The 15,222-nt window shown below is 37.2% G+C and overlaps 1 protein-coding gene across 2 annotated transcripts; it reads left to right on the top strand.

Annotated features, from left to right (window-relative positions):
- Positions 1-1,653: 1,653 nt before the first annotated feature.
- rinl (Ras and Rab interactor-like) lies at positions 1,654-15,168 on the top strand. 2 transcript variants are annotated; one of them, XM_060875634.1, is made up of 12 exons: positions 1,654-1,969; positions 4,079-4,239; positions 6,316-6,457; positions 9,187-9,295; positions 9,632-9,704; positions 9,985-10,073; positions 10,904-10,995; positions 11,191-11,413; positions 12,296-12,913; positions 13,467-13,784; positions 14,199-14,330; positions 14,510-15,168. In XM_060875634.1, the coding sequence occupies exons 2-12, from the start codon at positions 4,199-4,201 to the stop codon at positions 14,860-14,862; spliced, it is 2,190 nt and encodes a 729-aa protein (XP_060731617.1). In that variant the 5' UTR covers positions 1,654-1,969; positions 4,079-4,198; the 3' UTR covers positions 14,863-15,168. The 2 variants fall into 2 exon arrangements, with proteins under 2 accessions (XP_060731617.1, XP_060731609.1); XM_060875626.1 differs by having other exon boundaries at positions 12,293-12,913.
- Positions 15,169-15,222: the final 54 nt, after the last annotated feature.

Below are 15,222 nucleotides of genomic sequence, written 5' to 3'. Positions count from 1 at the left end.
ACAGTATTGTTCTTAAAAACAGAGGTTTGTGTTTACTTACCACAGGATTGTTGAGTTCTCACTTTTGATTGGTCAGAAGGTGATGATGATGACGGTAGTTGTATGTCTGCATTTATATCATTTAATATCATTAGATGGCGCTCTTTAGAATAGATATTGACCTGCAGAAATTTTTTTAAGGTCATTAATAAACAGTTCATGGCTGGTAAAGAAGAACTTGACATTTTATGAGGAAGACATACAGATTATCTCACCACAGGAATAATAATTATGTGTTTCCTAATGGTATGGGTCCATATTTATTTGGCCTGTAACTGCACTGTGATGCTGTTTGTAGTTAATCCCAGGTTTTCTTTAAGGAGCCTGTTCCTGCTTGTAATGGAACTTTAAAGCATTAAAGGTTTATTGTGAAATTAGCTGTCAGATATTAAGAAACCTGTTATGGTCGTTACCTAACCAGCAACCAGGAGAAGTCAGTAGTCAGTTCAGTTACTTGCACAACAGGATGGTCAGCTTATCATGATTTTATGTAATAAAGAGCTAACGACTGCGTCTAGTGCTGCAATGACGATTTCCTTATGTTCAACATGTTCTTGGATTGGACTCTCGCTATCATCATATTTTCCCAGACTGGAAAGCTGCAGTGTTTCTCTGCTTGTGCATTCATTACATTTACTGTAACAACAAAATAGTGAAACAATTAGCATCAGTTATTAGTGTTGGGTCTGTGGTGAGCTCTGTGTTGTGCAGGCCTGCTAGTTCCTCAGGAGCTCTCGGTTGCACAATTATAAACTGTTGTAGAAAGGACATTATTTACATTGACATTATTTTCTGTCCAGTGTCACACAAATGAGGATGTTTTGTAAAGCTGCTTTGAGACAATGTGAACCGTTACAAGCTCTGTACAAATACATTAATATAAAACTCGCAATAGGAACTGTTACAGATTCTGTTCATGAAGATGAATCAAGACTCTTAGTAAAGCGAGTAAAGCAGAGCTTCTGATCAGTGACCCAATTCATCTGCACTCAGGTGTTAATATACAATCTAAACCCTAGCTCTGTTGCTCTGTTGATGTTATTGTACTGTGAGATGAAATTCTTGTATTTCATTTGTTTATTTGTGATTTGGACTCAGCAACTACATGTGATTCTGAACAGCTTGGCCACCTCAAAATATGACATCATCTGTTATCACTGATTTAAATATGATATCATTATAGAGTGTTACAGAGTGTCTAGCATGCATGATTCTCAAATTAGGGGTCTCAAATTCTTTTTGCAGTCATTAGCCAGTTGAGAACACATTAAACCCAGTTTGGATATTTTTTCAGGCCTTTGTGAAAACCCCTTTAATTCTAACCAGTCGAACAGAATAACAACTGCAAGAACTTCACTTTGACAAGCATCAGCTAAAGCAGAGCAGCAGAATACAATGTTTTATCACTGATTGTGTGTAAAAATGCATGTGGTGTGTGGAGAGTGTGTGTGTGTGTGTGTGTGTGTGTGTGTGAGTGTGTGTTTGTGTGTGTGTGTGTGTGAGTGTGTGTGTGTGTGAGTGTGTGTCTGTGTTTGTGTCTCTGTGTGAGTGTGTGTGTTTGTGTGTGTGTGTGTGTGTGTGTGTGTGAGAAAGAGACTAAGAGGTTTACCACAGTCTTCAGAGGGAGGAGGGAAAGGAAGCATGATCAAAAACAGAAGATACAGGTTTAAAAGTAAGATAGAAAGAAGGAAAGTGTTGTGAAATGTCACGGCAGAAATGATAAATTTATAGAGTCCAGGAGTAGATTCACACCTGAGTTACGTGACAAAGTCTGAAACTTTTTTTAATGGAGTGGCGAGGCACAGTTTCACAAGAGGACTGAAACCAAGATGAGCTGTGCAATGACGAGGTGCAGGCGTGACACTCTGTGCGTAGCAATTACTCTAAACTACGAGGCTTAGAAGAACCAGCAGACGAGTCCATTAATAATGTAAGTTTCATTTTATAATCCATCATCAGTCTTGTTTTCTTTTCAGTAGTTATGTATGTTAGATTTAAACTGTTTGCTGGATTTCTTCCTGTGTGTGGAAACATGAGTTCACTGATGAACTGTTATTAATACCTTAAAATTAATGAAACGTTTCTGCTTTAAGTGTTTGGTTCAAGGACGATTTGAAATGTCACATTACAAACATTTACTTAACAAACAGTACTTGAACATTTCAAAGCACCACATCATCATAGATCGAGTTCACGTGAGATCACGACACACCACTAGAAAGGCCGCAGCTAACTTTGCAGCTTGTTAATATCTAAGAAAATATTAGAATTAGAATTTCGATTCAGCTATTTGATGCATATCTAAAACATAAAGTGATCTTAAACACAAATAAGACACATTTCAACAACAGGCATCTTTACATTTGTGCAGCTTCGCTTACATCGTCAACGTGGCTCCATCTATCAGTCTGAATTTCTCTTTTCTGATTTCATGTGTGAAATAACTACAACAGCAGGAAATAGAATAAAATCAAGTAGAAAAGGATGCAACTTTTGTTGTCAGTGTTGCTTCATTTCCTATTTTTTCTTAATCATTTTGTAACAATCTCATCTTCTACAGATAAAGAGTTATTACATAATGACACAAAAAACGTTCAGCTGAAATTCTCCTGTAGCAGGTCAAACACTTATTAATAACAGTATTGTTAAGTAATGAAAAATTCTATTACATTATTTATATTAGACCAAGTAACAAGAAAGTAATAATTCTGTACTTTTGGGCTTCACGTGCTCCTCTACTTTCCTCTATTGAATCTAAATTTAATTGGAATTTAAACCTCATGTACGTGTTTTTTCACACTTTCATACCTTCATGCAGAATGAATTAAATGCTTTCAACATTTTGAATATCAATTTAGCTGAGAGCAGATGGAGTTGAAAACGTTTACACTTAACACTTTTTTTGCCTTTTAAAGACAGCACAGTTTTAATTAAAATATACATAGCTGGGATGGAGATAAAGATAATGTGTCAAAACCATCTGTCATCACTTCCATATTTGGGTCTTCTCCAAACTTTTGGCACGATTTTGAAAGCCCAAAGTTTACAGAATTCCTCTGTATGCTGTGGAATTTACCTTCAACCGAACGGGCATGTCAATATCACTGTGCACAAAGTGCTCCTCGGCCGACACCAGAGCCTGACCTCTCTAATGCACTGCTTTTAATGCTGAATGCTCAAATCCCCACAGCCACACTCACACATCCTCTCTCCTGGAAAAGTTTATAACTGGAGTTTATTAAGTGTGAAAATCAGGCGTCTGCAAACCTTTGACCAGAGAGTGTGTCTGAAAAATGTGTTGAGGTAAAAGTCAAAGGTTATTTGTTAAAATGATGTTACTATTTAATTATCACTTAAAGCAACTTTTGCCTTTAAACATCATTTAATTTCTGTATGTTTGCATGTCATTTGCATGACTACCACTTATTAATTTCTCATCATATTACATTGAAATGTTTGACCTCAGGTTCCACGCTGCACTGTGATGAATCAGATATACGTAGCTTGAACTGTGTAACATCAGGTCATCACAGACCAAAGAAAATCTTTCACGATTTTAGATCGTTCTTTGTTGATGAAGTCGACTGGGCACTAAACTGAAATAAGTTAATGATAATTTAAGTCATTTGGTGGATGAGAGAAGACAAAACCTTTGAGAAGTACCTCGAATAGTTTAAATAAAAATCAACCAAGAGTTTTTATTTCTTAAAAAATAAATAAATATTAATACCCCACAATATACACAAATAAAGCAACTAAGTGCGCAATATCCACACCTGATGAATAGTATAGTGATAGTTGTTTCCTTTTTTGAAAACAAGGTTTGTTTTTGACTTATATGTCACAATTTCCAGAGAATCAAGATGATTCAGAAAAACATCCTTCATTAGCTAATCATGTGCTTCAGGTGTGGAAAGACTGAAGCACTCTTTACTGATGCATGACTTGTCATGTCATATTGTTTCTGGAAACTGTGTGTGCATGATATGTTAGTTTGGTTTCTGTCCTTTTTTTTTCTTATCTTATCTCTAATCTTCAGAGGGAAGCGAATGCTTCCTCTGCTGCTGAACCACCACAGTAGAAGCTGCACCAGTGGACAGAACGTGGCTTAGTAAGACTTCCTGACACAGCCATGGATTTAGCCAGTTGATCAGATACAATGAAGAGACTGGATGATGAGCCCACAAAGAGTGGGGACAGGTGAGAAACACTATATTTGCGTCATTATGTGGAAGTGTGTATAATACACCTACAAAGGGAATTAATATTGAACAGCAATCTGTTTATTTATAGGAACTTTAAGTCATTTCAGCTTTATTGTAGAACAGGTTCAATAGATATAATCACAAAGGAGCTTTACAGAAAATTTGAACAAATGAACAATCCAGAAACAAATGTCTCTATAAACACTGAGAGGAAACAAACTTTAAAGGAAATGCATCAAGTTCTGTGTGAAACCTGATGTAATGGGACCATAAATCTAATATAACTCTTTTACAGTAATACAGTACATGTGCTGAGAGGATGAGATACAAACCCATAGTAATTATCTACACAATCATCCAGTAAAGAAAGAATGAAATTTAGGCAATAACTTTAGTGAGACACACACGTCTAACCACTGAGTATATCGATTTACTGTATAAAAATATAAATAATAGATACACTGAATAAAAGTTAATATCGAGTGTCTTATAAGGTGCAGCTGGAATTATAAAATGTGTACAAATTCATTCGCAATCCACTGAATCTTAGCTTAGAGAAAGTGTCCATCATTGTGGGTTCATTCCAGAACAATCTGAATGGATAGAGATAAAGAAATAAAGGTGAAAGATGATGATTTAGATCTGTGAGTTTATTTAACAGTTTAGTGAAGCTTGTGATATTTTTTATACAGTTGTGTAAATCACAAGCTCCCTTTATTAAAGCTATTTATTCATTATTGAGTTTGTATAGTTATTATCCTGTTTACCTGGTCAGCTGAATTGATTCAAAAGTCCAATAACTTAAAAGCCTCAAAAGTCCAATAAATAGGCAAAATATTACTTTAAACTTTTAAACAATGAGTTTATGATATTTAATAGTTTGATTAATTAAAAGATGAGATTTGTGAATTTTTTTGAAGGTAACAATGGAGCCTCTTGTTTTCAGAGTTTATGAACATTGTTAGTTTGGGTAAGTGCTAAGCTATGCAGTTCCCAGTTAATTCATAGTTTTGCTGTGTTAAGCAACTCTGCTCTCAAATGTTCCTCTTTGCAAGCCGGTTTGTTCATGTTTGTCCTGCTTTCGCATGACTTATATAGTTGCAGTTCAAACAATTCAAATGCACACATTGGCTCCATCTGACTGAACTGAGCTCAGGCTCAAACTCACAACTATTCTACCATGTAATTAATTAAATGCCTAAATTGAGTACTATAAATATACAGTAGTTCCGGTCAGTGCCAACATCCTCATTCTATTAATATTAATATATTAATATTAAGTGATTATGATGAATCTTCATCATTCAATCTAGTGATTAGTAGCTTTTAAAATTTGTATTCCTGTCAAATTGCTTTGTGACGATGTCCATTGTTAAAAGTGCTATAGAAATAAAAAATCATTGAACTGATTTAAATTATGTCCATCTTTACAGGGGAACAGATATTATGTCAGATATTCAAGACATGTTTAATCGACACTTTTGCTGCAAAAAAAATAAAGGAAAGACAGTAAGCCACTGACTTGTCCCAGAACAGGTCACTAGAGGTAGCTAGTAATGTAATCATACAGATATTATTAGAAAATTATACTTGTACCATATTTCTGTATATTCTGTATATTCTGTATTATATTCTGTAAAGCTGCTTTGAGACAATGACAATTACTAAAAGTAAAGTAAAATAAAATAAAATAAAAATAAAATTACTAAAAGCAAATAAAATTGAATTGAATTGAATTGAGCCTACGAAAACACAACCTAAACAACAAGCTCTGATGTAAAGTTTTAAGATAACACTTTTATTGTGCAATTGTTAGCATGAACCACTGGCCTGCTAGACCACATCATTTTTAAAGACAAAATACAAAAGTGGTAATTTGGGGAGCCTTCAGTTTACTTTGGGTTTGAAACATAAGCAAATGCATTTTTCATATTGGAAAACATTTAAACAGACATATATGGGTTATATAACTGTGCACTGTTAATAACATCACTGTTAATAAAATGTAATCGTTTCCTGTGCTTTATTTTTGCATTTATCTAAATCTTACTTCTCACAATCTTTCTGACAGCCTCACCAATGGTGACTCAGTGACCCAGAGAAGTCCTGTGGCTTTACTGCAGGGTTTACGTCTGTGTCAGGAATCCTGGAACCCAGGAAGCCCGTGGGACAGAGAGGGAGCCCATGCTGCTCTGTGGGGGAGGCCACCAGGGGTAACATCTCTGTCACTATATTTAATCTCTTTCACTTGTGTCCTGTTTTGTGTTTTTGACCTGTAGAAATAAAGTCTGCAGTCCTTGTCTTGTATGTGCAGATCTAAGCATTTCTAAGCTTTTTTGCTTTCTCTGGTGCCTACAGTAGCTTCCCCTTGCACCATTTCCCCTTTTCATTACTTCCTACTCACACTCTTAGTTTCTTGGTCCTTGTTCTGTCTGCTCGGATTATGGTAGTGTAAATTATGGCAATGATTATGTGTTGTTTTCTATGATACATCTGAAAACGTGGTCATAAATAGCATCAGATTAGCTATTGTTCTTTTAAATATCTTTATAAGATCGTACACCTTACACAATTTCTGACAGCTTCAGTGTGAGTGCAGTCAGTGGCCGTGGTGTGTGGTTTTCCGTTTGAATTCAAGTAAATTCTACAGTTTCTATTTAATACTATTATTGCATGCTGTTGCCCTAAACATATTCACATGTACTTCCATGTGCTCATTCATAACTCTCTAAAGGCTGTAGTCATACATCATGTGTATATAATGTAGACTGAGAGGTTTACCACAGTCTTCACACAGTAATGTATAAAGTTAATGTCAGTAAGTTTGTAAATATTTCAGTTATTGGATTCTTGCATTCAGGAATATTTACAGTCTATTGAATTGTTTAATGTTTGAAATTAAATTGGAGTTTACATTTGAAAGTTATTTAAATACTTTACCATAAACATATGATTAAATAGAAATATCGGCAAAAGTTTGTGGTCACCTGACCATCTATTTTGTTCATTCATCCATAAGAACATTAGTGAGGTCAGGTGCTGATGTCAGGTGAGGAGGTCTGAGGTGTAGTCAGTGTTCCAGTTCATTCCACAGTAGGGTTCAGTTGGGTTGAAGTCAGGATGCTTCAGTTCTTCTACTCCAGTTTCTACTGACAAACCCTGTCTTCATGGAGTGTGCTTTGTTCACAGAGGCTTTGTCATGCTGGAACAGGTCTGGGCCTCTCAGTTCACCTCTCAAGTCTGATATAAAATGAATCAGGACTCTGTTGGCTTTCAGTGTGACATCTCTGTAGGGATAAAATTACTCAGTTTTAGTGGTTGACGACGATGACATCAGGTTTTACAGGCTTATGAACAAGAACTTGGGGAATCATGGGGAATCTCAGAGAGCAGCTATGGGTTTGCAGGATGTAGCATAGTGGTTAAGGTGTTGGGCTACATTAGAAGGTTGTGAGTTTGAATTCCAGGTCTATCAAGCTGCCACCACTGGGCCCCTGGGCAAATGCCCTTAATGCTCAATATAAAATGTAAGTTGCCCTGGATAAGGGGAACTGCCAAATGCTGTAAATGGGTTTGTAGAATGTTAATTGTACTTTTTAAATAAAAAATGATCAGAGTTTAAACAAGAACTATAAGGACAAACATAAAGCATTATGAATATTTAAACTTAGATGAAACTGCTTGTAATAAAGATGTTAAAACAATAGCAGTCATTTGTGCTCGGCGGCTGGGGGGTGCTGCGAGGGTGCTGGGGGGGGATTGCTGGTGGTATACAGTTTATATTGTTCCTTTTCTGTCTGCTTCCTTTTAAATCATGAAATAAATGCAGAAGTAATGAGAGCAAAGCATGAGGCAGGACAAGCGTAGCAATCATCTGTGGTAAGACCCGCAGCTTTCATTTTGTTAATTTCATTTTTATAAACAATTAATTTCGATTTAAATCATTTTAATTCCTCTTTGAAATGTTTTTTTTCTCTCCTTTACTGAAGAGGGTGTTGCTGTTTAAACATAAGTTTGTAACCTGAGTTTAAACAGAAAAAAACACATTTGAATTGCACAAAATATGTATGTATTTTTATAACTGTTAGTATTTAGTTTAAATAGAGAAGCTAAAGTTTTTCCTCCTGGATTAGAATATTATTTAAAAAAAAAAAAGAATTCTGTGTGATGGTCAAACGGTGGTCAAATAATGTCTACATTTCCCACAACAAGACACCCACATGAACTCCAGGAAGGAAGATTCAATAACAGCAGATTAGCTTTTGTTCTTTTAAATATCTTTAATATTGTACATATTGTATTATTACTTTAATGTTGAACAATCTCAAGACATGATAAGTTGTCAAATGTAACTTACTATATGAAAATAACATTTTTACACCCTTAGTGTGAGTGCAGTCAGTGGCAGTGGTGTGTGGTTTTCCGTTTGAATTCAAGTAACATCTACAGCATTCCTCTCTCTCTCTCTCTCTCTCTCTCTCTCTCTCTCTTTTGGTTTTATTTTGCGTGTTGTGCTTCTCTGCTGAGCGTCAACTTCCTTTTACCTATGTATAGTCTGTGCCTTCTTCTACACCTCAGTGTGTCTGTGAGTGTGTGTAAGTCTGTGTGTGTGTGTTTGTGTGTGTGTGCGTGTGTGTGTGTGCGTGCGTGTGTGTGTGTGTGTGCATGGATGTATTTTTAGACTATTGCATTTGCACATAAACTGGCTTACAATTTGGAAAAAAAAAAGGTTTGAAGCACATTTTGAACAAGAGCAGAGAATCAACTCAGATACTTAAAACTTAAAAATCAAAAAGAAAATATTTCATCTAATTTTTATGCAGTTATGTTGATTGTACTTACCAAATGAATAAAACTCCAGATTTCTCTACAGTATATGTTGATATCATAGATCATGAAATATTGTACATCTTTAGTTACTGGAACATTTTACTCAATACAGAGTTTCCTGGTGGTGGCTGAATCTTCTTCTCAGAATAAACTCCTGTGTGTGTCTGTCGATGACCAAAGCAAAAAAGTACAAGACTTTCCCATCATTAAAACTGGCTCAGGTATGTGTGTATATATGTGTGTGTATATGTGTGTATATGTGTGTGTGTGTGCATGTGTGTATATATGTGTGTGTGCATGTGTGTATATATGTATGTGTGTGTGTATGTGTCTATATATGTGTGCGTGTGTATGTGTGTACATATGTGTGTACATATTTCCTGTTAATAAAAACCCTAATGGTGTTAATAATTTCTTAAGACCTCTTTTTAAGACCGTTAGTAACTCTTCCTACTTCCTTGTGTGAGTCTCGAGTCAGTACCAGTTTGTCCTGTTTCTTTATTTGTTGCTCTGCCTTTCGTATGCAAGCTTTTGTTTTTCTTTTCAAACTTTCTCAGCACAGCGCCTGGATACATCTCACTTGGCCTTCTCTGACCTGCCACAGCTGGTGATCTTCTACAATTTAAGCAGGTAATGCATATTCACGTAACTTTGTTCATGATGAATCAGGAATCTTCAGTTTCTGTAAAGTTAAACATGTACAGACATTTAATTATTAAAGCACATGGACTGAGTACTCAAGGTGTGAAAAAGAAATAATGTACTGAAGCTTAAAAATTATTATTATTATTATTATTATTATTATTATTATTATTATTATTATTATTATTATTGAAATATGTATGTTTTTTATAGTCCTAATGAAATGTAAATTTCCTTAGGACTTCTTTTTTTTCGGTTTCTCCCACAGGGATGTGTTGCCTTTGTGTTTGTTGGTTCCTTCATGGGTTTGTGGCTTAACCGAACAGCCAGAGCATCTTGTTTCACAACTGGGTCCAAGTTAGTCCACTAAAAACATCATCCAATCACGCTTCGGTTACTGTTTGTCTTTTTAAGAGTGTGGTGTGTAAGGTTTAAACACACTGGAAAGTGTTTAATGGTCTTGTTCCCCCGCTCTGACGTAGTTAATGAGTAGCTGCCTTATTCATGCCCCCTACGCGCGTCTGTGGCAATGACACATTGATCCACCAGGTGGCGCAGTGATCAGTGTAACAGCTGCTGGCATTAACCAATGAAACGTCTCTAAATTAAATTAAAACCATTTTGACCATTTTTAATGTCAGTAAATAATAAAACCTATTTTTTTCCAGGACAAATTGACTTGAATGCTTATAAATCAAAAATTCTACAATGATCACCATTCTGTGTGATCAGCTTACAGTTGTGAACATTTTACACTTGTTATGTCTATTTTGCGGGCTACACACACACACACACACACACACACACACACACACCACTCAAAAACATGGCATAATTTGTTGTGAATAAAACTTCCTTTACACCTCTTATGCTTTTTATTATATTTAATTATAAACAATAAACCTCATGAAATTATGCCATGTTTTTGAGTAAAATAAGCAGAAATGATTAAATATTTATAAATAAATAAATAAATAAATATTTGTCTGTCTGTGTGTGTTTGTGTGTGTGTGTGTGTGTGTGTGTTTGTGTGTGTACTAGCATTTTTTTTTAAATCAAAATAAGCCGTTTGGTTACTCAGTTTAAGATTAGGTTTAGATTTAGGTAAAGCTGCTGCATTAATAAGTACTCGAATGCAAGGTCCTCACAAAGATTGTAATACAAAGGTATGTGTGTGTTATTTTCAGAGGCCTGGCTTTGTCCATCAGTAGACCTGTTGCCATACTCAATGGGTCCAGTAACACCAGACACTCCGAACACTGTAATGTGCACCATACAGGTAAGCATACTACTGTTGTCTTATTTTGTTTAACACATTCACATTTGTTATATTATATTATATTGGTCAAGGCATGAACGCTATATACAGTGTATTATAGGTTGTTATAAGTCTTTGAATAGCACAAAATATATAAGATACAGTTTTACTTTATTTATGTTTATCTTTCATATGATATCTTTTGTTTTTTCGCAGTTAACAGCAGCCAACGGTGCACTCTGCTTTATCAACCCACTGTATCTCCAAGAGCATGGAGATGATTGGCTGACACATTCTCCGGTTAGCCCAAACCTCACTAATCGCCTCTTCACTTCCAAGCGTGACCGGAGGCTGAGCACAGCAAGACCTTGGTCAGGGGCGGGGCTTAAGAAGCATACCGAGTCAGTGGAAGACTCGTCTGTCAGTATGGACAGCTCAGGTGACACAAATGTCTTGGGTTAGGGTCAGGACTTGGAAACTAGATACAAAGAGCAATGCTTAAACAATTCCGTTTATCAAGTGTGCCAATTAATTTGACCAAATGTAGAAGTGATCACTAATCAGATCTGTGTGTCAGATTGAAAATAAGATAATAAACAAAAAATAAATAATAGATATTGAAACAAGAAAATATAAAATACAAACTGGAAGCATTTATGTACTTGTTTGAACCAACAAAACAGGAAAGAGGTCCTTTTAGTTTTTATATAGTGATACCAGATGCCTTTTACTAAAAACAGCCCATTTCAACCTGGCTATAAAAATATTAAAGAAGCTTTTATTTGTCGCATATAAATTAAATTCCTCGTTAGGAAGTTGTTTATCAGGGCAGCTTGATATGGTGCCCTTGGAGCAGAGAAGGTTAAGGGCCTTGCTCGAGGGCCCAACAGTGTCAGATTGGTGGTACTAGGGCTTGAACCCTGAGCATTCAATCAACAACCCAGAGCCTTCATCCTTTGAGAATAGGGTTGGAACAATCGAAAATTTCTTGAAAGTTACAAACATTCCTTCTTCTTGCAGTCAAATGTAAATTCATCACAGAAAAAAGAAATCACTCTAAGTAGAAGACACATGGCCTTTGCCATTGGTAAACACAGAGCACAGGTTTAGCCAGGCTAGGACATCCATGGAGCAAAGTAAGTTAATGTTCTTAGCGTTGCCCCAGATTACCCATGATTACCCCTGACTCCTACCCTAAAAGACCTGAATATAGCTTTTAAAGACATTTGCTTTTAAGATATAAACCAAAAGAACAGCAGGTAAGGTTAGTTTCACATACTGTTTCAGTACCAATGATGGATGAACTTTATCTCTCCAGCAGGTTCTCTTGTTCAGAGCCCAGTTTCCCAAGTGACTACAACTGAAGTGGTTTTGCGCAGAGCAAGCAGTTCCAGTATCTCAGATCCTCAAAAGAGAGTGAGCGCGGATTCGATCGGCAGCCCCGTCCCTCAGTCGCCACACCGAGTTTCTTGGGTCGAGGACAAACTCTGGATGAACCCACCTACTCTTTCCTCACTACTCCACCCTCCATGCCTAGAATTTGATTCTCTGTCAATGAGCAGCATAGAAGAGGAGCCTGAGCCTGAGCCAACCGTAAACTCCTGCCAGGTCCAAAACTCCCCACGCCTCCCGCTGGCTGACAAGGTTAAGAACAGGCTTTCAGCAGTTGGCCAGGCTCTTGGTGGTTTCATTAACCCACAAAAACGCCTGAGTAAGCGTGTGCAGGAACTGAGCGAACGTAAGGGCAGTCCTTTTGCAGAGGCTCTAAAGGGATTTGTGGAGCAGACACTGAAAATGAGAGCATCTTGTAGTATGACGAGTACAGAGATGCTGCAGGAAGTGCGGTCCTCCCTCACGACTTTGCGGGAAACATTGTATGACACTGCTGAAATCCAGAGCATCATAGACACCCTGGGAGATGTGCCTGATTTCGAGTTGGGTAAGAATACATGTTGCAGGATTACTTTTAATGGTCCATTTTTACCAACAGACAAACCTTTCCACTTCGCAGTATGATAACGTACAACTAAAATATTGTGGTTTTTAGTACATCCTGATATAAACCTCGTCACACACAGCGGCTCAGCTGTCCCCTAACCACCAAAATTGGGCAGAATACATCAGGGTGGATGTTAAACTGCATTTACTAATACAAAGATTTGTACTGCACCAGACTTACTAATATTCTGTGGCAGTGGATCTTACACACACCCCAATATCTTTAATTTATGAATATTATTTTCAACATACAGACAGAACTTTCCACCGGTAGAACACATTAAGTCTGAGTTGACTTTGGTGCTTGAACCCCATCATATCTTTATATCCATAATTTTTTGGACCCTAGCTACAGTAAGCATTAAAGACCCCACTTTAAGAAACACTGTTCTAGACCATTGTCGTCTTATTCTTCTGGTTCCTTAAAGCAAAGACAAATGTCATAATTTCCTGTCTCATTCAGTTGCATTTCTATTTCATCTTCTCCACACTAGATACCATGATGGAGCAAGCCTTACATAAAGTGGCCCTGAAGCCGTTGTATTCCCATTTGTACGAGTGCATGAAGACAGCACGACAGCAGGATGGCAGTTTGAAGCGTCTACAAGCGAAGCAGAACGCGCTGATGGGCCGAAGCCTAGAGGAGCTGGAGGGGACTGCGGGTGCAGGCTTGCCTGATGCAGCCATGTTGGAGAAGATCCAGCAGCGCTGGGCTACCATGCAGCAGCAATACTCACCACAAAAGAAGGTGGAAATGCTGCTCAAAGTATGCAAAAACATTTATCACAGCATGAATGTCAATGCCAAGCCTGGTGAGTACATCAGAAATCAAGGAAATATTTTAATACTAATATTCAGCATTACTCTATTCAGACTTCAGACGTAACTACAGACTTTTCGGAAGTTATGCTAGTGTTACACACAGCGAGGAGTTTACCTAAAACGTGCACAACTGAGGCTGTTTTCTAGACCCTAAATCTTCTTTAAAACTGGTCTCAAAAAAATAGACTTAAGTATTATGTACATAACCTAAATCTGAATATGTTTAATATTCCCACACTAATATTAACAAAATCTTTGGAAATAATTCTCCAGTTCTAAATACCACCAAAGTAATTGCACTGATATGGCAGTTTATTAGATGCACCTGCCTTGTATCTATACTAATTGCCTGTTTTATTAATTGACACCTGAACAGATTTGTGTTTGCTTTTGTGTGGTGACAGGGGTGGTGTTCGGAGCAGATGACTTCCTGCCTTGTCTGACATGGGTATTATTGCGCAGTGATGTTGTCACTCTGCAGATCGACACAGACTACATGATGGAACTGCTAGACCCCTCCCAGTTACAGGGAGAAGGTAGGAGGGCATACTATTTAGATAGATAGATAGATAGATAGATAGATAGATAGATAGATAGATAGATAGATAGATAGATAGATAGATAGATAATGTGGACTTTTGGTGAATAGTCAAGATCTTTTTGGGTGGTCTTTGAGTTGAAGTTGAATTTTGTAAATCTGTCTCTTCTGCTTCAGGTGGATATTACCTGACGTCCCTCTACGCCTCATTGTACCACATTAGCAGCTTCCAGTCTCGTTTAGCATCACGGCAGCTGAGTGCCGAAGCCCAAAAGTCCCTCAGCCAATGGCATCGCAGACGTACACTTCACTGCAACCAATCACGGCGCAGCAGGAACCGACGGACCATCAGGAGGCACCGAAATAATGAAAAAGCCAATGAGGACTCAGTAGAGGTGAATGCAAACGATGCATACAAAGACAAGGACAGTACTCACGACAACGATGCATACAAAGACAATGATGATGTGACAGAGACATTGCAGAGTGTGACTGAGATCTCTGGAGAGGAAAAGGAAGTGGATCAGTAACACAAGAGTGATGTTAACATTAAAACTGCCCTGCACTTTTGCCTAAACTGTGTGTAAAAAGACATTACAGAAATGTGGACAATACCGGTGTCCAAAACTACACAGTCCTTTGGCTTTGGGTTCTGATTTTGTGTGTCCTAATAGCACCCTTTACATGGCCTTAATGCACCTTTTGGTGAAGTCTATAGACTCACTGTTTTATAATATACTCAAATGTATCTTAAAGTATCTTAATTTAAATTGTAGCAGCATTTAATTGAAAAGCTGCTTAAAAGAGCTGAATAAACCAAACACAACTGATTTCCATCAACAGTCTATATCATTGATAAGGAGCTACAGTGAAGGATACAGGGAGTCGAT

This window comes from Tachysurus vachellii, chromosome 1 (genome assembly GCF_030014155.1).
Source record: "Tachysurus vachellii isolate PV-2020 chromosome 1, HZAU_Pvac_v1, whole genome shotgun sequence".
Taxonomy (NCBI): Eukaryota; Metazoa; Chordata; class Actinopteri; order Siluriformes; family Bagridae; genus Tachysurus; species Tachysurus vachellii.
Note: the sequence above shows the minus strand (reverse complement) of the source record. Positions and strands in the feature narration are given on the sequence as shown.